Source organism: Epinephelus moara, chromosome 9, assembly GCF_006386435.1.
Source record: "Epinephelus moara isolate mb chromosome 9, YSFRI_EMoa_1.0, whole genome shotgun sequence".
NCBI lineage: Eukaryota > Metazoa > Chordata > Actinopteri > Perciformes > Serranidae > Epinephelus > Epinephelus moara.
In genome coordinates, this window is record NC_065514.1 from 34,941,530 (window position 1) to 34,967,520 (window position 25,991).

Sequence of the window (25,991 nt, forward strand, 5' to 3'; positions counted from 1 at the left end):
GACCAACATTCCACAGGCCACAATCAACAACCTGATCAACTCTATGCGAAGGAGATGTGTTGCACTGCGTGAGGCAAATGGTGGTCACACCAGATACTGACTGGTTTTCTGACCCCCCCCAGACCTCCCCAATAAAGCAAAACTGCACATTTCAGCCAGACCTCCCCAATAAAGCAAAACTGCACATTTCAGAGTGGCCTTTTATTGTGGCCAGCCTAAGGGACACCTGAGCAATATTTATGCTGTCTAATCAGCATCTTGATATGCCACACCTGTGAGGTGGGATGGATTATCTCGGCAAAGGAGAAGTGCTCACTAACACAGATTTAGACAGATTTGTGAACAATATTTGTGAGAAATGGTCTTTTGTGTGTTTAGAAAATGTTTTAGATCTTTGAGTTCAGCTCATGAAAAATGGGAGCAAAAACAAAAGTGCTGTGTTTATATTTTTGTTGAGTGTATTTCATTACATTTATCAGTATGGGCACAAAGCTAGCTTGCAGCAGACCGGCAGCAAGTTTAGCCAATCAGCAGATGTTCCATAAACAGTGCTGTGTTTCAGAGTGACTCAGTGCGTTTACATGACATTATTGATTTATTGTGTTTAATTGTGATTTATTGCTGAATTTCACTTCGGGGATCATTAAAGTTCTTTCTATTCTATTCTACCCTTAAAACTAAAACCGCACTTTTAAAATACATGTAAAAATGGTACTCTAACTGAAATCGTACTAAGTCTAATTTCTCAACGTCAGACTAACACACCCAGATAATGTGACTGGGAGTCAAATCACTCCTGCATGTATACAGTCAGTCAGACCCAAACTGGCCTAAGTGCTCTGTGCATGCTCCACAGTTTCTGGCCCAGGCTTTGACCTGGAAGCTGAATAGCATTAAATGCGTAACAGAAGAAGAAGCCAATAACAACATGGTGAAATCTACATCCAGAGCCATGCCTTTTTGGATGGACAAGGAGACAGTCTATGCTGTGTCAGCTGAAAGAGTTAAATATTTTAAAATACATAAATGGGAGGAAAACAGAATGTCGACCTGTACAAAAAAGTGGCAAAACAGCTGGATGATGCTTGATTGTTTGGTGTGTGATGTAATAGGTCAACCAAATAAAATATCGCCACCTATTGTAGTGGAGTTGATATGTTTAGGTCAATAAATTGATTCCCCTCCCATGCTTGTATACTGGGACAAGGACAGTAGTCCAATTAAATGGCCTAGTTCAGCTATAATTGTGGCTTGACTTAACTGTACATGTTAACATATTGACAAACAGCAGAGGTGCAGCTTAAGAGCAGCAGAGTAGTGCGCTCCTTAATGTCACCATTTACGCAGTAGAGACTCTGAGTATAGTTAATTATTACATGACTATTTTGGTACAAACATTTTCCTGCCAGTGTGGTGGATAGTTTGCAGAGATTCACTTGCCAAACGAAAAGTCTACCCGAATTTGGCGCTTGCTGGGTCTTAATTTCGGACCCTGCCTTTAAGGTATTGACCGAAATAACTTGGACACAAGTAGTATCGAAACATCTCCAGTCAAGCAATACCTGCATTTGATCCTTTTAGTGCCGGGGGTCTGATCTTGGACCATCTTGTCTCCCCGCCAGATCAGCAGATTTTCTGTTACAGCCATAGCTAGAGCTGATATTCTTCTGCCGAATGGTCCTTTTAACATCTGCCCAGTAAGCACAAGCTACACAGCTGCAGCAGCAACTAACATCCAACACCATGCAGTTAAACAGTCCCAACAACTCATACCTGCACCAAAACGGCTAGACTCTGTCATTAAACCGACGATGAAAAGGCATGTGATGCTAATGGTTAGCCCTGTCATTTAGTCTGTGCTTCTGAATGGACTCTCATAACTTTCCCAGAGGCGAAGCTCACACTCAGCAGCAGTAGCAGCTTCAATTTCTTTAGCTATGAGACATCACAATCTAAATTCTACAACAAAACATCAGTGTCTTACAATGTCAGTCACCAGCTGGGTTGTTTTAAGAGGATAAAGAGAGGTCAAACACAGTCAAATCAAACACACAAACCTGCGGCTTGCATCCACAGAGCAGAGGAGAAAGACAATGTAAACGCTTAATTTTTAGAGTTTCTGGTTTCTTCCATAGACCTCCATTATGAGACGTCTATAAATCAGTGCATACATTAATTCTACGGTAAAAGAATAAATGGGAATCATGAGAGCACAGATTTACCTAGGTCAACTCTTGTAAAGGTTTCATCACTACAGAACATATAGAGTTCAGTGAGCTTTATTACTGTGTAAATGAGTGTCAGAATGTTTATATGGATCCGTTTGTGTCGCCTTCACACTGCTGTGTTACATCTAACTGCTCCACCTGTGTGTCTTCAGTATCAGAGTGGTGGTCACTGTCGAACAGACAGGGGAGGACATCCAGAAGGCCGTGTCTTGTATCCAAGAGGCCGCTGCAGCTGCCCTCAAATGACCATGCACTGTCTGACAGTGCTGAGACTGAGCAGACATCACTGGAGCTTTAGCAGGAGTCCACTCAGTGGACAGGGTAGGAAATCACTGTGAGGGGGACACTCCTGACCAGACACTCTCATCCACTATGAGCCCCACACACTTGATGTGTAATGAGGAACTTTACTGATAAAACACACCTTATATCTTCTAGCCTTGACTTTGTTTGTCTCTTAATTCATTGTCTCTGTCTTTGTTCTCATGTGTCATCATAGTGATATATGTACTACATGTTTATTGCTATGAATGTAAGAGTGGGCTTTCAGCAGGACTGTTTGCAGTTGACTTCCTGCTGTGAACGATAATGACCCTCATTCAGTAATAAAGAGAAAGGACTGCAGTGAGAACTAAACATAATCTCTACAGACCAAATGATTTGTTGCTTTTATGTGCTGACCAAAGAGAAGCCATTGTGCTCACTGTTTTATTTAAAATGTTTGCAGTCGACTAGTGCGTGAACTGTACATGATGGTTGTCATTTTATATGCCACCAGCTCTTTTACTACAAATACATTTGAGTTTTATACCTTGATTTTTTTTTTGTTGTTCTTTGTTTTTTAGTGGATGCTAATTCTCTGTTGTTTGAGCCCATTCCATTCTGACCACTTTAATGAAATATAAATATATCTGATATAAATTAAGTTATGGTGTATATGTGTTTTTGTGGAATACCATACATCTGCTTTGGGTTAAGACAATTTGACAGCCATTTCACGTTTCGATAAGACCGCAACAGGATGTCTTTTTTTAATTGTGGTATTTCCACAACATGACCTGGATTTAAACAAATACAGTATTTCCTGTTGGTATAAGATTTTCTAGGCATTTTTTGTACACTAATTGCTAAAATATTATACCATGACAATAGATGGATGGATTTGGGACACAGCAACCCTCGCACCTCCAGTTCATAACACAGCTTTCCGTCCTGCGTGTTCCTCTGACTCGACAAAGCTCCCTCAGAGCTACAGAAGACATTACACATTATTGAAGGCTGAGTGTTACTTTTCATTACCAGTAATCTGATTTCCATATGTAAAATCTGCAAAGTTCTGCTTTAAGTAAAAGTACTGATAGATTCTCAGGAAGGTGCACTGTAAGTGTCTTAACTATACATTTTCATTATGCAGCAGGAAGGCCCCTGTCAGTATTTATTTTATTTTTTTATTTAACCAGCAAAAAAACTCTTGAGAGTAAGAATCTCTTATTCAAGAGTGTCCTGGCCAAGACAGGCAGCAGCATACTGTAGGTTACAGACAGACAACATTGAACAAAAATACTAAATATGTAGCTCTAAAACAAGCAATATAAAACATCGAATGAGATTCCTACAGAGAACAGCCAAAAAGTAAGTTAATATGTGCTATAAGTGAACCATGAAAAACATAAAACATGGGCAACTACACAAGATTACAAAGACCAGCTAAAATACACTGTGATATTGGCATATAGATGATTGCATACAAAAATCCTGTAACAGAGCTTTGAAATGTCCGAGAGGAACCAATGAGTGCAACTTAAAGTCCTTCTACAAAGGATTCCACACAAAGGGAGCTGCATACATAAATGCCAATATTGTGCATCCCAATAAATAATTAAATAGAACAGAAAAAAGGAAAGGATGCACTATTACTCCAATAGAATGTTAGGGGCAATGGGAAGGCTTTAACACACCATAATACATATTTTAGGAACAACATAAAAAAAGAACTTAATAAACAAAATAGAGAAAATGTGAATAATTAAGAAAAAGTAAAGAAAGGGGATTCATGATCATTTCTAAGACCCTGGCTGTCTGACAAATGTAGTGAAATAAAGGTAAAAAAAACAAAACATCCTTATGAAATGTGTAGTTAAAGGATAACGTGACAAAACCCATTAAGTCTGAAGTATAAATACCTCATAACTGTATTTAACTAGGCTGAACACTTTTTGGTGAATTACCAAGAAAACCACCTAAAACTATGAAGACTATCTTGAGTGTTACTTTAAGAACTTGTCATGGGTCTCTGCTGTATTTTAATAAGGAAGTATCTTCTCAAGTAAAATAATTTAGAAACTTTAGACCTTCAAACACATCAAGAACCATGATTTAAATCTGATGATGTTCCGGTGAAATGGGACACCTGCTAAGGTAAAGTGGGACTTTCATGTTTGTTTTTTAATTGTTAAATCCAGTAATCAGTTCAGTTATTAATTTATTAAATCATTCATGTAACCTGTGGCTATTTATTTAAAAAAGGATTTTCCAACTCTTCTACCATGCTTTCCCTGTTCTTTTGCTGTCTGTTTCCTTGGTGCCATATTGTCTACAATAGACGTGTGTGTGCTTGCATTTGTGTAACACTGATGGCCAATTCTGAAACATTGTGGCTGACATGGACTTACTGCATTATCTTTATTGTTTTTCTTTTTAATTTTTATGGTTTTTAAATGACAAAATTAATGTAAATGTCTGTAATATGACAGGATGCCACACAGTAATATAACTTGTGATTTTATGGCATCTAGGAGCCTAAAAACATGCTGGTTTACACTGTAAACGTCAATTCACCCATGACACAATTTAATGTAAAGTTTACACAAAAGCCCAAGCTGTCAAAATGATATTAAAACTTTATGTTAACTTGACATGGAAACTCATCCCTTGTGAGCTTTATATTTTTTTTAATGTTAAGTCAACAATTTTTGAGTTAATCTTACTAAAATTTATAAAGCCAATTTTGCCCAGCATGACGTCAGACAATGTGTTTAAGGCCATAAGCAGGAGAAAACTGTGTTTAAAAGTGTTCTAAATCAGTGGCTCCTTACTGGTCCAGCTACGGGGTCCAGATTTGTCCATAGTCATTACTTCAAGGTCTCACAGTTTAAACTCTAATATCTTCAGTGTCATACTTGCATTTGGTCATGTCAATGAGCTAGTTTGCTGTCTCCGTTAGGTTGCTGTCTGTTATTCAATCATTCTACAGCAGGAAACAACACTTCAAAATAAAAGCTTTGTGCCGGATATTCATTGTACTTCAAAACAAGGTGTGTCTGTCTCTGTCTCTCTCTCTCTCTCTCTCATATGTCCTGTTAACTGCATCTTGCTAACTCGGCTGTACTGCATGTCACTAACTCGGCTTCTTCTCCGGAGCCTTTGTGCTCCACTCTCTGGCAGGTTAACTCATATCGCAGTGGTGCCTGGATCGGATGATGTGGTTGTGCTACTGCCGTGGTCCTGCCAGATGCCTCCTGCTGCTGCTGTTATCATTAGTTATACTTCTACTGTTATTATACACACATGATTATTGTCACATATGTATACTGTCAGACATTTATATATACTTTCAACATATTGTACCACAATAACCAGAATTATAATTATATTATTATATCATTACTTTCATTAATGTTGTTGTAGGCTACTGTCATTACCGTCTGTCCTGCATCTCTCTCTCTGTCTCTCTCTCTCTCTCTCTCTCTCTCTCTCTCTCTCTCTCTCTCTCTCTCTCTCTCTCTCTCTCTTTCTGTCTCATTGTGTCATGCGGATTACTGTTAATTTATTATGCTGATCTGTTCTGTATGACATCTATTGCACGTCTGTCCGTCCTGGAAGAGGGATCCCTCAGTTGCTCTTTCTGAGGTTTCTACCGTTTTTTCACCCATTAAAGTTTTTTTGGGGGGGAGTTTTTCCTTATCCGCTGTGAGGGTCCAAAGGACAGAGGGATGTTGTATGCTGTAAAGCCCTGTGAGGCAAATTGTGATTTGTGATATTGGGCTTTATAAATAAGATTGATTGATTGATTGATTGATTTACAATCTTAACATTTGCGTGCCACTTGTGGTCCACTCAGAATGGACCCACGGTCCACTTTTGGACCGTGACTCACCAGTTGAGAACCACTGTTTTAAATCACTCACTTTACACATTATGCAGTGATTAGTGTTTATATATTTCACAATGGTTCTAATAGGTTACAGTTAATGTAGTAAAAGACATTTTGCACCATGAGTTAAGTCGTATAGAGTTAGTGACCTCCTGCCTGTGTGTGTATTAGAGTAACATAAAGTTGTGCTGAGGTAAAATAAAAAGCACTTCCTGGTCCAGAACTCATCTCTTTGCCCTATTCTAGCAATTGAGAAACTTAGGCTTGCCACAGTGTGTTTCCATAGTTCAATGAAATTATTAAAATAGGCTTCCAAAATATGTACTCGATGTTTTTATGATCATATGACATAAAACAACAACATCAAAAAAGTTATGTTAAGCTGACATCAAGTTCCTGTCAGGGGTCTTGTGACATTTATTTTGTGTGTAGGCTGAAAAATATCCCACTTGAGCATTTTTGTCCCATTTTTCCTGAACACATGAAGTACTCACTCAAAACTCTTTCCCATAAAAACTAAAGTGTACTATGAAAATAGTTTGACTATAAGTCAAACATTTAGTAAAATGCAGCACCCTATAACCATTTCCATTGTTATACCCTTGTGTAGTGAAATTAAACAGACAGCTTCCTGATACAGATAAGCCTATACCTTTTTCTAAATATACAATTTTTATCACCATTTGTTACCTTGTAATATACCATGCAATGTTTGAGCACCCCAAGACATTTGAGCTCTTAGACAACTTTTACCAAGCTTAATTAGCTTGTTAGGGCTATGGCTCATTCAGTGTCACCATTATGAAAGGCCAGGTGATGCTAATTTCAAAGCTTTATTTGTTCCAACAATCAGCAACCATGGGCTCCTCTAAACAGCTACCTAGCACTTTATATACCAAAATAACTGATGCCCACAAAGCAGTGTTTACAGGTAGCTGTTTCCTCAGTTTGTAACGTGATTAAGAAATGGCAGTAAACAGGAACTGTGGAGGTCAAGTTGAGATCTGGAAGACTAAGAAAACTTCCTTAGAGAGCTGCTCATTGGTTTGCTAGAAAGGCAAATTAAAAACCCCATTTGACTGCAACCGACCTGCAGGAAGATTTAGCAGACTCTGGAGTGGTGCTGCACTGTTCTGCTGTGTAGCAACACCTGCACAAATATGAGCTTTATGGAAGAGTCATAAAAGAAAACCTTTCCTGTGTCCTCACCACAAAATTCAGCATCAGAAGTTTGCAAAGGAACACCTAAACAAGCCTGATGCTTTTTGAAGACAAGTCCTGTGGACTGCTGAAGTTAAAATATAACTTTCTGAATGCAATGAGCAAAGGTATGTTTGGAGAAAAAAGTTGCAGAATTCCATAAAAAGAACACCTGTCCAACTGTTAAACATGTGGGTGGATCGATAATGATTTGGGCTTGTGTTGCAGTCAGTAGCACGGGAAACATTTCACAGGTAGAGGGAAGAATGGATTCATTAAATTCCAGCAAATTCTGGAAGCAAACATCACACCACCTGTAAAAAAGCTAAAGATGAAGAGAGGATGGCTTCTACAACAGCACAATGATCCTTAACACACCTGGACATTCATAATGGACTACCTCAAGAGGCACAAGCTAAAAGGTTTTGCCATGACTCTCACAGTCCCCTGACCTAAACATCATTGAAAATCTGTGGATAGATCTTAAAAGAGCAGTGCATGCAGGACAGCCCATGAATCTCACAGAACTAGAAGAATAGGTGAAAATTCCCTAAACTTGCCAAAGGGGAGCGCTATGTACTGACTATGCAGGGTGCCCAAACTTTTGCTTCAGGCCCTTTTCCTTTTTCTTATTTTGAAACGGTAAATGATTGAAATTATATGGAAGTGTATTGCTGCCACACCAGGAAAAAAAAATAATGGGTCAGTATTATGTTATAACATGAAAAGTTTTTCACGTTATTACAATTATATTTTCACATTATAACAACATATTTTCATGTTAAAATGGGATAACTTAAATTGTTTGAACTTGAAAAGTTTCAATTTGCAAAACACGGATAACATGAAACTATATTATTAGAACGTGTAATTTTTCATGTTCTTACAATATAAGCCATCATGTTTTAACTACATAAAATACATATAAATATTAAATTACATACATATCTTAATGAATTTGTCCTGCTGTTTTTATATTTTAATAAATGAATATATAAAATACACAAAATATGAATATACATAATTCTTCCAGTATATACATTTGTGTACACCCATATACCCATAAGTGAATATCTACTCATATATATACGTAATTTAATGTATTTAGTTACTTTTCACCACTGATTGACAGAGGAAGGGGTTAGAGGTAATGTGTAGGGGAGACCAGGGTTGGTTGTCACATGGGTTAGTTGTCACAGTTGTTTTTTTTATAGCCACACTAGAGGGCGCTGTGACACTATGTTGATATCAAACAGTTGGCCTACACAAACGTGAATTGGTCTCTCTGCCTGATGTTAAAGCTCTCGTAAGTACTAGGATGAATGATCAGTTGGTTCTTGTCATTGTGCGTAGGTATTCTAAAATTTCTAAATGTTACCGTATATATTTTATGTTTTTTATTGTGTTGTTTGTTGTAGGTTACCTGTCATTTAAAAATCAAATACGTATAAAAATGTCAAAGGAAATAACTTTCAGCTTTTAGCAAGCAAGCTAAAGCTATGTGGTGGCTAGCTTAATATGTTTGTCAAGAGGTCGGTTGGGGTTGGTTGTGAAAGTTCAGAAAGACAGTCAGCATGGCAAACATGTTATACTCCATATTGACTAGGGTGTTTTTGAATACACACACACACACACACACAATGCTGCTATAGTTCCTCGTTGTACTTAAACAGTTACATACTTCAACCCAGGCTGTTTGACATTTTAACAAAAGTTGATTGATTGATTGATTCTTTATTTCGAACATATTTAAAAAAGAAAGTAAAAGAAAAGACATATAAAATAAATCATACGTGTTACAGTTTCTCAAAAAACAAAACCAATGTTCAAATCAATAAACAACGTATGCTCGAAAAGGAGCAGGAGGAAGCCAAGCTTTTCAGTTCCCACCCCTTATTCACCACTCCATCATTATATATTCAAAACAAAACAAAAAACCCAAATACAAACAAAGTCAACAGACTCCCTTTTAGTTTTAAAATTCCATATTCAAAACAAAACAAAAACGAAAACAAAAAACCAAATACAAAACAACAAAGTCAACAGACTAACAAAAGTCATGTCATGTTGTGATGGAGACTAAACTATTCCAATCTCACCGTTTCATTTTATGTTACATTCATAATGAATTGCTATGAAACAATGGCTTTAATAAAGGGTAGATTTTTTTCAGCACCGTAAATTCTTTCATTTTACTTCTTATAGCGAGGATAATTCAAACAATCACCAGGTTCAAATTTGTGGTTTAAACACAAGAGGCATTAATTAGTACTATTATAGAGGTGTTATTCTTTTCAGTGCCTATTTGGTTTTTCTATCTTAAAAACCTAAAAAGTTGTTTGTTTTGAATGTTTTGTTTAATCTTTTTTTTCCTGAAACCCCATTGATAACTAGAGGAACAACCAACCCCACACATTGTGACAACAGTCAGTGCCTTTGATGACTTTTTTTTTAAAGTTTTTATTTTCTATTTCATTGTATTTTGTAGGGACAATGCAATTTATAGTTCCAGTACAGAGTATGGCACTGATGTGTTGTACAGAGAGTTTATAGCTATTGCTATGTTTCAACTCTTGTCCCTAGTTGGGCATGTTACAATATGCTGTAAAAAAAAAAAGAAAAAGAAAAAGAAAAAGGGATGCCTATTTGAGCCAAGGCCTAAGCTTTCTTTTAATGTAGGAGTGACTGTTGAAAGATGTTTTGATGATGAGCAATTCATGCAAGAGTAAAAAATGTGACAGCTAACCCCAGTCTCCCCTACATGGCAAAAATAATTAATCTAACACTTTATACTGTCTCCAGTTCAATGCCTGTTGTAGTGAGTATGAAAATAAACCCTAATAGTAGGCTAAATATAATACAATTTAGACTTAAGTTATGCTTAAAATAAGTGGCCTCATTTCAACATAGGAGAATATAAGTGATGGAAATATTAGTGTGACACAGAGTTTTGCAGTGGGCTGGCTGTAAAGCTACCTTGGTTCTGTCTCTAGATGGGGCCCTCTACAAAACGTTACCGTGTGCGTGTAAATGCGCGCGTGCGTCAGCTCCACTTCTCCAGGCTCGCTTGGTTTCAGCGCGAGGACAGAGAAGCTAGTTTGGGATCAACAGCCCCGAAGGACCTGCGCGGCTCTCGACGTCTCTGTCGGACTGCACGGGGTGAACTCGGTTCTGTTTCCCTCTTTAAACACGCGTCTACCCTGCTCCTTCATGTTTCACTCCTCCGCCACCTGGACAGTGCGCTTTATTCTCCCCGGGCCCGGCTGCTGAAGAAGAACAAAAAGAAGAATTACCAACAAGAAAACAACAACAAGAAGACGAAAAGTTCCAACAGAAGACACCCAGCTCCTAAACTGGATAAAATTATCCTCGGCATTATTTTTGCTATCTGAAAAGTGACGCTATGAACTCCCTCCTCAAGAGTTTGCTCTGGATGCTTTTCATGTTTCCAAGTCTGAGATGTGACGGTAAGTCTCTTTCATACTGAACACTGCTCCAAGACACAATCGGATTAAAGTGAGAAGTGAGGCACTGCTCAACATGTAGTCCACTGAAGTTAATTTGTGGACAAATTACTCCACATTCTGCATCACCTATCTACATACTCAGCCGTGAAATTTGGCATTTTGGCATTCCCGTGTTTCCTTTACGCGCCGAGATGGTAGATGGAGCCTTTTCTCCTGATTTATTTTTTTCTTGTCGTAGTTTAAGTTAAAAGTTCACACTTTGTTGAATCCATTGTCCTGTGTGGAGATCTCACATCCCATTTACAGAAACATGCTCAGGATTGTTTTTCACGAAGACTCCATCCCTCCTAACTGCGTCAGATACCCTCATCGTCCCAGTCACACATGATGTTAATAAAGGCTGCTCGCGTAATTTATGTCTCTAAAACGTTTAGCTTACTTAAGAAGGTTTTGCTGTAATGTTTAATAGTATTGGCTTAGTTCTTTCACATTTAATCTCAGTGTTGCAGATGTTGGTGGTGGGTTTCAGGAGAGGGGGGTGGTGGGGAGGAGGAGGAGGGGGGTGTCTCTCCCCCTAAAAGAGTATGTGATCGCCTAAACCCTCTTTGTCCCCTTTCAGCTTGTTGACATGTGCTCCCTGCAGCCCCACGTCTTCATAGAAAAGGTGCCTGTGTTACACTCAAAAGGCCACTGTGTTGTTGTCATGTTAAGTGAATGCATAGCTTGAGGTAATCTCGGGTCTTTGTCAGTCATGCTAATTCATTTACTCGCCCTGCGGGGGGTGAGAGCTGTGGAGATTTCCTGTTTTCAGCTTGGGCTTTTGGGACTCACCATTTGGTATGAAGTGAAAGGGGCATGGAGGTGGGGCGCAGAGGACTTAATGATTATCACCTTTCCACCCTCCTTTCCCCTTATTGGCTCTGCAAGCTGCATTTCTTTATATAATGACCTCAGTGAGTACTGAAGAAGCAGTGCAGAGGGTCTCTTTGCTTTTTAAAGAGACAAGGTTGTTCTTCTAAAAGAAAAGGGCAGCTCTTGTCCTTTTATGGTAACTTATTTCATATTCATAAATGAGTATTGTATCCATCATTTTGTGCATCCTTGTACTTACATCCCAGTGTAGGCATTTTCATATTCCAGCCTCTGAAACTATAAGGCAGGGATAGGCAACCTGCGGCCCCGGAGCCACTTGCAGCTCTTTACCCCATCTCCAGTGGCTCCATTTGGCTTTGACATAAAAATCACATGGAGATGAATAACAGTTATTAATTTATCTATTTACATTTTAATTGACATTTATTATTGTTGTAGGCCAAAAGAAATGACCCTATTCTCCAGTGGTAAAAGTGCGTAGCCTATAAGACGAATGCTAAAATGTACGTCTACGGCCTGGCGCCCTTTCCTCTAAATGCGCCAAACCTTAATAGCAGTGGCCAGTCTTGAGTCCCCCTAACTAGCTATGGATTCCAAATTCTAAAAAAAAGCAAGTTGTGGGGACAAATTACAAAATTTAGTAGTGTGTGGACAAATTCATTTGCTTTCACCGCCAACGCTGCAAAGTGAAAGTACCAAATAATAATAAATAGCTACTGCAGAGGAGCCAAAAACATATGAATGGATGCTGATTTAGACCTATTAGTAATGATGATGGGCTAATTTAGGCTATATATGCTGCGTTATCTTCATTATAAGGCTCAAATATGTTTTGTGGCTCCAGGCAGACTTTTTTAATATTATTTTGGGTCAAACATGGCTCTTTGTTCATAAAGGTTGCTGACCCCTGGTCTAAAGGATAGGCAATACGGTCAAGGAATGTTTTCGAATATTGGGAAACATTATTATTATTAATAAATTTCATATGTGCTTTAGAAAATGTTTTCACATGTGTGAATGTATAAAAAAATCACCCATGCCGGTATCTAGATTTATTTCCATTGTGATAAATGTGAAATTTATTAACATGCAAATCTCTATATCTCAATTCTTTAGAATGAGAAATGTCATACAGTGCGGGTGTTTTAAAGGTGGTTTTCCTGTCTTTCAGGTCGCCATTGGCTTTCATTACTTTAGATAAAAAATAGGATGTAACATTCTTGAGTTGAGGTCATCCATAGCAGCAGACATCTTGCCCTCTTATATTGTTTAGAGTCCCTACATGATAGCTGTCATTGTGTAGTGACATTAGTTGAAATGACTGGATGCCTGGAAGGTATAAAATACACTCTCAAAAAATGTTAGGGCTGTGACACACAAAGATGATGTCATCAACAATCACATATGAGACTCTGTGAGTGGAAACAACTAGTGAATTAATTGTTTTCCAGTACAAAGAACATGTTGGAAAGACAAACTGCCCAGCATTAAGGAGAGCTCTACCATCTCTGTGATTACGCTGACCAAAACTCTGCTGAGTATATTGAAATAACAGCCCAGCTGCCTATCATTGTTCATTTAGCTAACAAGAAAAAAACAAAAACGCTGTTTTAGTTTCAAAACTCTGGGGTTTTAGTCTGGAAGGGTGGAAATGGAGACTTTTAAAAACAATGTCACAGACACCCATGTTTGCGTCCCAATTGACCCTTCGCTAAGTCCCGCCGCCGGACGTAGACTGGCTAATCATAACGTAGCATCGGGCTGGCTCAGACCAGGGTTCGACAGCAACACAGCTGTGCTCCATTCACTCTAGTGCAGTCGTTTAAGATTTCCTTCATTTTCAAGCTGGTTTTGTGGATTTGAAGCTAAATGTTGTGCCTGGGGCACGTCGTGTATTAATGATAGTCGTTACCTGGAGGGGTTGGAAAAAGATATACGTTTCTTCCCTGTTCCAAAACCACAATCAGACCCTGAAAAGTGTAGTGTTAGCTAGCTAGCTACTGAAGATATAGCCTACTGAATGTACACACATGCTGCTTTTGCGTTTTAATGATTATAACAGTGAAAAAAAGGCCGACCCTCCTGTGCAGGAACCAGTGAAGGGAAGCAGGGAAACTTTGCTGATATTCAACCAGCTGTCTGTCAACACATTGTGCGCAGATGAACGTTGTTTGACTTCTTCCGCAGTCCCCCAGCAGTCCAGCTGCCAGTCTGGGTGCTGGGAGCGGCACGGGGGTGAAGCTAAACACTGTTCATCTGCATACACTGCAATGCCACACAGCTGGTTCAACATCAGCAAAGTTTCCCTTTATATTCATTGTCTTCTGTGGCGATCAGGAGTGATGTGGTGGTGGTTCACTTTTTTTCTCTGTGAATCTTTATTTTTTTACCTTGATTTTGTTGCTGTGTCAGTCTGACATCCTGAATATATCCTTCAAATGCATATTGTAGACCCTTCTGCCTGCTTCTGTCTGAAATCGCATTTTTGTTTTTTCAAAAATTTGAGAGTATTTCTCCAGGGAGTGCAGTTAGCGACAGTGGGAGCACCATGCCAGTCTAGCTCCGAAACCTAAAGTTTATCGGACTTAGCAACAGTAACTAAGGGGGGCGGGCCTTAGCCAAGGGTCAGTTGGCTCTTATCGGTCATGATGTATCAAGCCAAAGCATTACAGCTAGGTCTACGTACCTTTTGTGATTCTATCCTTATTGTGTGGTACTCCTTTCCTATTGCCATGGCTTCCTCCAGTCATAATGCTTGGATAATGCTTTTGGTATGGCTCTAATTTGTAGCCATATTTGCTTTGCAGCGAGTCTCAATCTGTTTTCGTCCACCTTGACTGCTTTATGAAGTGCTCCAGGGATCATGTTTTTCTGTAGGCTAGCATAGAAGTTAGCATCGCCCTAGTCCACTTGTCAAAAGCCTTTGGGATTTTTCCATTAGATTTGGAATTATTGCAGGTAATAAACTCTGTGGCAAACACAAGTTTATGATACTTACACATTTTCTTCAGCAAGATAATCTACACATTCAAAAAAAACAGGAGTGCTAACATGCTAACTCATTTCCAGGTTTTTCACCTTGTCGTTGGACCAAGCAAGAAATCTCTGGTCTGAGTTCTTGCAATCTCCACAGTATTTTCTACAACTAAGCAACAAATCGTTGACAATCTGCTTCCTGTCTACACCGGTGCACGCATGACGTATGTGAACGATCACATGCTATGTGTTTTCAGGCTTGTTAGTGAGGACGATAATCATTTCTAAAACAGTGCTAAAATGCTTATAATAATAATAATAATAATAATAATGGTAATACATTTTATTTGTAACACACTTTACATTATAAAATAATCTCAAAGTGCTAATTATATTTACAGAGGTAGTTTTCATTTTAGTGTGGAAGTGGCCTCAGTGTCACATCTGCTACCAAAAAAAGTTTGGCCCCATTTATAAACCTACAGGTTTTTTTCTTTTTCTTTTTTTTTACTTATACCCAATACATCTTATTACAATATCACAGATGCTTTTAAGGGGAGAGTTTGAAATGTACGCACATCCCTATAGTGGCAGGCTTTCACTCTGCCTACAGCTGTAAACACTTTTACCTCTAGATACAGACACACGTAAAAACAAGTTTATTTCAAGTATACCTCAGGCTCACAACCCCCCTCTTCAATCAGTGCATTTTAGTGACATCAGAGAAATGCCATTTTGTTGTGATAATCTGACTAAAACCAGACTTTTAAGATACATGTTAACATATTAGTCTGGCTAAAATCATACTAAATTGAATTTCTCAAAGTCGGACCAACACACCCAGATAATGTTATTGGGAGTTGAATTACGCCTGCATGTATACAAACAGACCCAAACTGGCCTAGATGCTCTGTGCATGCTCCACAGTTTCCACCCCAGGCTTTGACCCAGAAGTCAAATAATCAGTCTAACAGAAGAAGAAGCTGGTAACAACAAGGCGAAATGAATATCTGAAGCCGTGCATTTTTGGACGTACAAAATGCACAGAGCTGCAAAGTTGTCCACCATGGTACCAGTTTACCTCTATCTAACCGTAGCTAACTTGTTTATCGACTGTTTAGTCTTTGACCTAATAGATCAGCCAGAAAAAGGTCCAATAAGCTGAAAGAGGGCATATTGCCACCTATTGTTGCGGAGTCAGACATACTTCGATCAATAAAACGATTTCCCTCCTGTGCTTGTATACTGGGACAAGGACAGCAGTCAAATAAAATGGACTAGTTGAGCTATAACAGTAGTTCTTAACTGTGCATGTAAACGTACTGAATGATGTAGGCTAGTGGTTTTCAGTGGGGATGGTTAATAGTGTGGCAAAGTTTTGAGTGTGCAGGGATATATCAAAAGCAGTGCAGCACCTTTCTGAATGACATTATGTTAAATTTCTATGAGATGTGATGAGGTTATTTTTATGTCTCCTTCTCTGTGCTTTTATATATTTTAATACAGTTTTCTATTGTCAGGTGGTGTTTATACACGTTACTGCAAACGGTGGTTGGCGTTCCTGAACGTTGCTTTATGCACCTGCACATGTGTCTGAACGCCTCTCTGTATGGCGACTACAACACATTACAGCAAAAGTTGAGCCAGGTTCAACTCTTTTGCTGGATGACTAGGGTTGCAATGGTATGAGATTTTCATGGTAGCAGCACTATACGATAACCATCCCAGAAAACATGGGGGTTTCATTGTATCACGATATCACAGAATTTATATTGTCATCAGTCAGAATGACCCTTAAAGCAGTGAAAATGGAAGGGTTATTATTATTACTATAATTGAAACTTGAAACCAATTTGTTATTGGAAGCATGTGTGAAAAGTCTCCCCTTTGAAAATGACTAAAGGGGAGATTATCCATCCAGCTGCATTTTTGTCAGTGTCATAGATAAAGAAAATGTACATGGTATGATCACCGTCAACTTTAATATCTCTGAACCGTTGTTTTGCCGATGCTTCTTGCAATGGCAACCCTCACTGCACAGGTGACCTGGCTCTATTGTTATAATTTAAGGAGCCTGTGTTTCACACAGGGCTGAAGTCTCTGAGATCTTGCAATGTGGCAATTTTGCTAAAAGTAGGCTTAGCAAGATACACAACTTTCAAAAAGAAACTCAGGTTAGCCAGATGCATTTTTTGCACAACCTTGGAACCAGACGAATCTGCGAGGCCATGTCTTATTTGCTCTTGCAATGCATCTGGTCCCATCCTCTTCTTTGGATAGATTTTCAGCAACCTGGGATCTGATGGGCCACTCACAACTGTTAAGCTAATATGGGGCACGTTTGAGACGATGACTGTGAAAAGGAATGCTGCTGAGGCATTTTTCAGATCAACAAGTTAATTAAATGTTTTGGTAGAGTGAGTAAAAACACCTTTCAACTTTAAATTCTGATGTCAAAAGCACCACTTCACAGTCATATTGATGCTACGCCATCACAGCTCATCTCTGCACGTTGCAATCTGTTTACACTTGTCCTCAACCCCTAAAAAATGCTCTTATTTGCAGCTCACACTTCATATCAGGTTAAGGGAAAAGTATTTGTTGTTACAGGGATGAATAATCTTAGGTGTATTAAGGGTTATCATGTCCACCTAATCAGAAATTGAGGAAGTATTAAGAGGAATGTTGGAATTCTTTGTTACACAAACTTTTTAGCTTATTTGATAATGTGAGATAACAAAACAAAACAGAGGAAACTGTTCAAGGGTCGTCCTCCTTTGAAAGATTGGTATAGTTATCAACCACAAAGCCGGCCTTACCACCTTTAGCAATCCTGTCAGTCATCCATCCACTGAGTGAGAGCATACGGGTTGGCCAGTCTGGTTCCATTGGTCAGTGCTTACTTATTCAAGTAACTCCCGCGGTCCAGGAGAGTGAGTAACCTGATGTGGTGCGTTCGTAAATTCAGTCTTATGCTCTTCACTAAAATGAGAGCCCTGTTGGTCGAAGAAATGGAGCGTTCTATTTCTACTTGAATTAATGAACAGTTAAGTTAATCACACATTGACTTTGCTCGGGGCTCTATTGCTCCATCTCCCCAGACAGAGTGCCCAGAGTGTGCTCTGCCACTCTGAGAGTGCGGTGTTCTGGATAGCCACACGGTACATTCCAATTCCCTATTCAGAGAGACTCATATCATTGTGCTCCATTGTCTAAAACAATCCAACAGAACATGCTAGTTAGTGCTAGCTAATGTCTGTGGAGAAATGTTTTGCCTCCAACTAAGCCCCGCCTACCAAAAACCATCATACTGTTTACCAGCAGTAAAAGGGTCTATAACAAGTGCAGTTTTCCTGTAATAATATATGCAAACTACCCCCACCAGTTTAGTTTTTGAGTGTTGCTAATATGCTCCTTTCCTGAAACCATTTTTGAAAGCAGACATAAAACAGCAGGTGAGAGTGATTAATGCACAGTCTCATTCTTAGTTAGGGGAAATACTGCATGCATGCTGTTGTAATCAGGTGCCCCACCAATCAAATGAGATGCAGCTTAATAAATACATCTGCCACAGCGGGGTGGAACCTGTCTGTGGTTTATGTACTGTATGAACTAATGGCTTTGTTATTTAGCTACAGGCCAGGCACTGATGTAACTCACAAACATAAGGAGACATGGTTAGCTGTGGCATGGTACACACAGTACAAGCTTCCCCCCAAATTTAATTGCCCACACCATCTACTGTATTACACCCTGGTTTTACCTCTGCTCCGTGTTTCCCCTTCTCTGTCTAGCTGTGAAGTGAAGCAATGCATAGCAGCACTGGACACACCAGAGGAGTTAGCCAGAGGCCACTCCATTAATCTGGAGTTTGTGGAAATGTGAGGGACGTGTTCAGGGCTCTAGGTTTTCCCTCAGTTTACAGAGCAATGAATTTAATTCTCAGATGAGAGGTGAAAACTTTACTTTAGACCAACATTAAAGGGACAGTTCACCCTTAAATCAAAACTTATTTATTTTTCTTAACATATTTTTCTCTTACCTGTAGTGCTATTTATGGACCTGCATTTGTATAGCGCCTTTCTAGTCATCCAACCACTCAAAGCACTTTTTACACTATATATTGAAATTTATTTCTTAGGATAAACCCCTTGAGATGTATCATCTCGTTTTCGAGGGGGTCCCAAACACTTACAAGTGGGAAAATGAACAATACAATGTACAATAATGTGGAACAGGTTTCCTGTTACCTTTACAAAACAAACAACAAAGGAACAAACAGAGACCTAGATAACAAAACAGAGACAACAACAACAACATACATACAAAAAGGACGTAATTTACAACCTTAAACTAGACACAATCAAAAAAAGATCAATCTACAGATAAAAGGAATAACAAGGAACAGTGACATCATTACGAAAAACATTGGCAATTTGCCTTAAGATGCGAAAACAAGACATTGTTGAATAAACTAAATGATGATAGAGAACGAATATTTAAGGGTAACTTATTCCAATCAGAAGGAGCCCGAACCATGAAGGCTTTTTTACCAACTTCCTTAGATACAAACGGGACCATAAATAGGGTTTGACCGGAGCTTCTTAGTGAGTAACTAGGTGTATAAGGAACAAAGAATTGTTTTAAACACTACGAGTCGCATTCATCCATTCACACACACACACATTCATACACTGGTGGCCGAGGCTACCATACAAGGTGCCACCTGCTGCTCAGTTTTTAACACACTCACACACTGATGGAACAGCCATCAGGAGCAATTTGGGGTTCAGTATCTTGCTCAAGGATACTTTGACATTCACACTGGAGGAGCCAGGGATCGAACCGCTGATTTTCCGATTGTGGTTCTACCTCTGAGCCACGGCCGGGTTAGGGGGTTCGGTTTGGGTTGTTTAAGTGTGAGTGTTGAAGCTCCTTTAGCACATCAGCTGATATCAAGCCCCTTTTTCTGGTCCTTTGTGGGGACATTCTGTAAAACAAACAAAAAAGCAAACAAAGAGCAGAATTATTCGAGCTGCGCTTGCAAATTTCTGCCGTCGTCTCAAATGTAACATGTGTTACAACTGGGCCGCTCGGTGCACTGTTCATTTGGCGTTGTTTACAGAACGGACCTAACAATCATAACATGTTCAAACGGTGCAAACTAGTGACGAACATATACATACAGACACCCAAGCGGATTTTAGCTCTGTAGCATTAAATAAAAAATATGTAGTCAAAAAATACTGTGGGAGTGAATTTTTACTTACTTTGTGGAAAAACAGCTTCTCCGCGGATATCTCCCTGCAGCATGGATGAGAAGACTTGAAATTTCCTGGGCACGTGTATTACGGTACTCGTCACATGCTGACATGATGACGTCATGACTGCATTGACCAATCAAGAGAAAACGTGGATGTTACAACCTTGACGCGTTACATTCAAGGCGGCTCTCCCCTAGTTTCATACAGTGGTGGATGAAGTACATGAAAGCCAAACTTGAGTAAAAGTTGTATACTTTCATAAGACTTGTACACATTTCTTATGAGAAAATGACTCAGGTCAACCCGATCTCTCCAAAGTCGTGAAATACCAGCACTTAGGTGGTGATTTCCAGCGTCAGACACTGACTAAAAAAGCTGTCCTTTCACGTTGACATGATACACAGCTGGTTGCAGTTATTTTGTAACAGTGCCTGGCAGCGTCAGGGGGAAACACGGCCAGACAGCAAAATAAGCTAAGGTAGGGAGTTAAGATGCGCTGGCGGGAGGGGTGATGGATGGGTCCAACAACTACCGACTTTCACCCGGGAGGCCAGTGGTTGCTTCCCGTAAGACTGTAAAGCCAAACCGTGTTCTTTTTTTCCTAAACCCAACCATGTGCTTTTGTTACCTAAACCCATCTATGTGCCTGTGTTGGCTAAAGAAGTGAAAGCAGGCACAAGTGGAGAAGTGTGTTTGAAATTCAGACAATGCATGTAACAGACTGAAGTTGACATGGCATTCCGGAACATCAATAACCAAAGCACCCAGGGTACCTTGTACATCATATGTCAACATGGAAAGCCCATGACCAAACGTCGATATGTGATGAGGTTGAAATGTGAGAATGTTTTGCTTTGGTCGTAGTTAAAGTCACCTATTAGAATATTAATTAAGTAAAAGTCTTAAAGTATCACAGTTGTTTACTGTACTTAAGTATTAAAAGTAATTTTATTATGCAAATTGTACTTACGTTTTGAAAGTAAAAGTACAAGTAAATGCTGGTAACAAATTTTTCATTCATTTTTCCATCAGTCCCTTCATTTAGGAAATGTGGTGGAGCAAAAGTGAAAGTTGACAGGTATATAAAAACTCAAGTAAAATACAGATACTCCCAAAAATACTTAATTACTGTAACAAAGTATTATTACTTTGTTACATCACACCCCTGGTTACATGTAGGAACTATTTGGGGGTTTCAGTTGGCTTGTAACACAGCAAGTTTTGCAACTAACAATTATTTTTATTATCAGTGAATATGCTGATTATTCTTCAGATTTTTCAGTTAATTAATTAACTGTGGTCTATAAAATCTCAGAATTTAGTTATCGGCTGTCACAATCTCCTAAAGCCCAAGTTGACATAGTCAAATAGCTCATTTTTTCCAAACAAGAGTCCAAAACTCAAATTTATTATCAAGGTCAACTAATGTCGCATTTCCACCGCATGGTACAGCACAGCTTTCCTCAACTCACTGCTTTTGGGTTTTCCATGTTTGGACAGTAGTAGTAGTAATGATAATAACAATAATACAGTTTATTTGTAAGGCACTTTTCTAGCCACAAAGCACTAAAAAGTACCCGATACATTTGTGGTACTAACTTGGTTGAGGATCCAAACCAGCTGAGCTAATACCAGAAGGAGAAGTCAAAAAATGCAGACCACTGACTGAATCAGTCAGTATGTTTACATGCACAGTTAAGCGGAACTGTGGTTGACCTATTACCTCACAGACCAAACAATTGACAAACAACTAAGCTCCTGTTAGATAGCATCAAACTGATACCATGGTGGACAACTTTACGGCTCTGTAAATTTTGTACTTGCTGCATGCTTTACTTTCTCTTTTTCGTCTCTTCTTCTGCAATACTTTTAATGCTACTCGACTTCCGGGTCAAAGCCTGAGGGGGAAAATGTGGAGCATGCGCAGTGCCTAGGCCAGTTTGGGTCTGATTGACTGTATACATGCAGGAGTAGTTTGACTCCCAATCACATTATCTGAGTGTGTTAGTCCAACTTTGAGAAATTCCATTTAGTACGATTTTAGTCATACTAACATGTTTACATCATGTTTTTTAGAAGTCTGGTTTTAGTCGAACTAACACAATACATTGTTTTTGTCAAATATAATGTAAACGTACTGAGTGAGAGAATGGCCACTTTTGCAACATGGGACATCCTACACAAATCGGCCATTTTTAAGCTAATTTTAGATGGGTGCAGACATTCCTCTGTTTGGTTGTTGATGAAAGATTCAGTGGCTGTTGCTTAAAGATGATGTCACAGTAGTTTCATGTGGTGTAGCCATGGCAATCAGCTGAGAATCCCACCTAATGGAAAACAAAAACAAAACACAGAAAAAGACCTGATACCAATAGTAAGTGAAGTCGACTGTATTGTGCATTGAAAATTAGGCATAAGAAAACCAGCAAATCCTCACAGTTAAGAAATCTGAACCAGTGCATGTTTTACATTGTATGTGAAAAAATACATGTTAAAGGTATATCAGTTATCAAAATACTTGCAAGGCAATGCAAAAGGCAGCTGGATTGGTTTATGGGATGAAAACTTTAGATACACTCCCTGATCCCACCGCAGGGATTAATAAAGTTACCTATCTTTTTGAGTGTATTATAACCTGTGTATTATGTACTGCCCCTCCCTCCCAACAGAAGCCTGATATTTTGGTTTTATGAATTACAGTATGTGCTTGTTTTTTTTCTTCCCAAATTTCACCTGCAGTACTTTAAACATTATCTTTTCATCTGACTAATCAGAGGATTTCATAGCCGATCCTCTTCCATCAGTGCTGGTGCCCAGTCATCCCAGCTGCAACAGTGGTGGCTTTGTTTTAAGCTGCAGCTAATTGCTGGCTGGTGACAAGCATTCAAAGGAGTGTGAAACAACTTCAGGAGGGCTGCAGGGTGCTATTGTGTTGATATACACAGAGCTGAACCACAACAGACAGCCAGAGCCCCAGAAAGACCCAGGCTATGTATTTTTTACATTTCCAGATGCAGTCTTTGATACATGCAGATGTTATTGAGTGATGACAAAAGTCTTGGGACCAGGTGCATAAAACTCAACACAAGGGCACAAAAACTCTTTCATCAGACTTATAAAGCTGAACATAAAGCCTGATTCTCTTTTATAAATCTCAGTCAATGTGGAGCTGGGCAGGAGGGCACAAATCTCGTTTCCACCAGAAGAAAAATGCTATTTCGCTGATTGTTTTGCATCAGTGATCTCCAACAGCACCAGAGCAGCTGTTATTACATGAAACCTTTACACACTGCCATGGCTATCTATAGTGCCCATGGCACTTATTTGTCACATGCACCTGTAAACCATCATCATCTCAATCATGATTATTAAACGTCAGAAGAATGACCACTGAATCATTCATATTACTAATATTAAAACAAGCTTTACAAGGCGCTTCAATTTCAGGATAAAATTAAAAGATCAACATTAAAAGGAGATGATAATTCAAATGTAAATAGAAAGAATGACAGAATCATCACTTAAAAAATATTATACATTTGCCTAAAGTAAACCACAACTTTTCACAGTGGAAATGGAAAAAAAACATACCAAACTGAACTGAATCATGCCGTACTGCTGGTGGAAACAGGGCTTTAGTAAACTATGACTACAAAATGAAAGGATGTTTTGCTGCCTCTAGCAGGAGCTGTAGTATGAGAAAAAAATAACTTAATTCACTGGGCTGACTGCCAGTAATGTTTACTTGTAATGTTACTTAATGCATGATTTGATGACGTGAAACAATCAGCACACCTTAATTTTCAAAATGAGAACTTTGACCATTCCATTAGTTTTTATTGTCTCTCTTGGATTACATACACTTTTAGTAATGAGTGGATCTTCAAGTTAAATATATATTTTAATTTGGACTGTATTGTGCGTATAATCTACACTCGAGAAAAAGCGTTGTTCCTGTGGGCTACAGCAACACTAAGCCCCTGTGCTTGCTTGAGAAGGACTTTATGCACAAATCCACTATTTTCAAATATCCCATGGAGAGAGACTCCCCACTGCAGCCTGTTCTATTTTGTTCTGAACATGTAGGTCTGCAACTTCATTCTGTGGATGATAAATGAGGTGCAGACTTCCATCTGTGTCACTGGTGATGAGGAAATACAGAGAGTGCTGGACGGAGCAGTGAGTGACAACAACCCTGCCCACTTTTAAGAGTACTGTTCGCAGCGGGAACGTTAAATGGACCTAGGGTCGAGGTACCACGTCTGAAGGGTTACTTTTGTTTCCAAAACCAAAGGTGTTTGGTGGAAATAGGGCTTTTGTCATGCCCCCATGAGAAATCGATGCCAAAGGCATCCTTCAGTTGTGAGATGCACTAGGCTTTTGACTAACTCCAGTGTGACAGACAGACGTAATATTAAGAAAGTCTGTGTAGGGTGGAAACAAGGGGAGGTGGATGGGCCATTTATGTATGGTCGTTGCACACTGGCGTCAGTCACACAACATATGAACATCATATTGCGTAACAAATGTACTTATTTTAATCCAAAACATGAACTTTTTTCTAAACCTAACCAAGTTGTTTTGTTCCCTAAACCTAACTGTGACCATTTCACAATGTGCTACAGACACAAATTAGCTTGAAGCTATAATCAGGTACGGTGCATCAAATGGTGACATTTATGTTTGAGCTGTACATTGTCCCTTTTAAATAAATAAAAGAAAAAAAAAACAGAAAAAAAACAATGTGTTTCAGCTGTGCATCACATAGAGAACGTAAAGGCTGCCCTGTGTGTCACTATAAGATGCAGCAGGGCTGACAAAAAGTCAGTATTTGATGACCTGGAAATGGGAGATGGGCTGCTGCATCTTATCATATCACCAGTAGCTACTATGTCTCTAGAAAACCCTGTATGCTGTTCTGAAGTCTGTGAGTTGTGTTTATTCTCACTGCACATTCTTCTTTACCAAATACCAAATAATATTTGGAAATGACGTGTGCATGTTTTTTTTTTTGTGTGCACATTGTTTCCACATCTGGTTCTTGGTCATCTAAGCACTTGGGTGAAATGTAATGTGGGATAAACATTACAGTGTTGGCTGTCAGTCTAAATGGGTCACCAAGGCCCCAGCAACAGCACTGAGATGTTTAAACACTGCAACAACCATTTTTAATATGAATGGAGCTACAAAGGCAGACTTATGTCTCAGGTGAACAGTAACAAGAACGGCTGACCTGTCTGCTATGAATGGGTCAAACACAGGTTGTGTGTGCTTATTATCCAGTATCAAACACAGGGGGGTTTCTTTACAGTGACACATTTTGAATGAGGGAAGGTAGAGAGAGTCATCAGTTTATATGATAACTGGCGTGAGAGGGAAGAGGGTGTAAAGATTTTAAAATAGCTTTGTTGGATCATCTAACAGTTTCTGGAAGCTAAGTCATGCTGCTCCAGTGTGTATTTTAGATAACATCAATCAATTTTATTTATAAAGCCCAGTATCACAAATAACAATTTGCCTCTGAGGGCTTTACAGCATATAACATCCCTCTATCCTTAGGACCCTCACAGTGGATAAGGAAAAACTCCCCCCAAAAAACCCTTTAACGGGGAAAAAAAATATGGTAGAAACCTCAGGAAGAGCAACTGCAAGTACAGCCGAGTTAGCGAGATGCAGTAACAAGACATGAGTGTTAGCAAAGGAGAGAGAGAGAAGGAGAGAAGAAGAGAAGGTGCTCGGTGTATTATAGGAGGTCTCCCAGCAGACTAGGCCTAAGTCAGCCTAACTAGGGGCTGGTACAGGGCAAGCCTGAGCCAGCCCTAACTATAAG

At 39.2% G+C, this 25,991-nt stretch overlaps 2 protein-coding genes across 3 annotated transcripts in view; both read left to right on the forward strand.

Annotated features, from left to right (window-relative positions):
- sptlc1 (serine palmitoyltransferase, long chain base subunit 1) overlaps positions 1 to 3,153 on the forward strand; it is a 48,744-nt gene extending 45,591 nt beyond the window's left edge. For both annotated transcript variants that reach the window (XM_050052677.1, XM_050052679.1), the window contains one exon: positions 2,381 to 3,153. In XM_050052677.1, the coding sequence (XP_049908634.1) occupies positions 2,381 to 2,474 (94 nt within the window). In that variant the 3' untranslated portion in view covers positions 2,475 to 3,153. The remainder of the gene's footprint in view (positions 1 to 2,380) is intronic.
- A 7,436-nt stretch (positions 3,154 to 10,589) lies between these two features.
- Positions 10,590 to 25,991, forward strand: part of ror2 (receptor tyrosine kinase-like orphan receptor 2) — a 92,856-nt gene continuing 77,454 nt past the window's right edge. Inside the window, exon 1 of the mRNA XM_050052667.1 lies at positions 10,590 to 11,048. Within this exon, the coding sequence (XP_049908624.1) occupies positions 10,985 to 11,048 (64 nt within the window). The 5' untranslated portion in view covers positions 10,590 to 10,984. The remainder of the gene's footprint in view (positions 11,049 to 25,991) is intronic.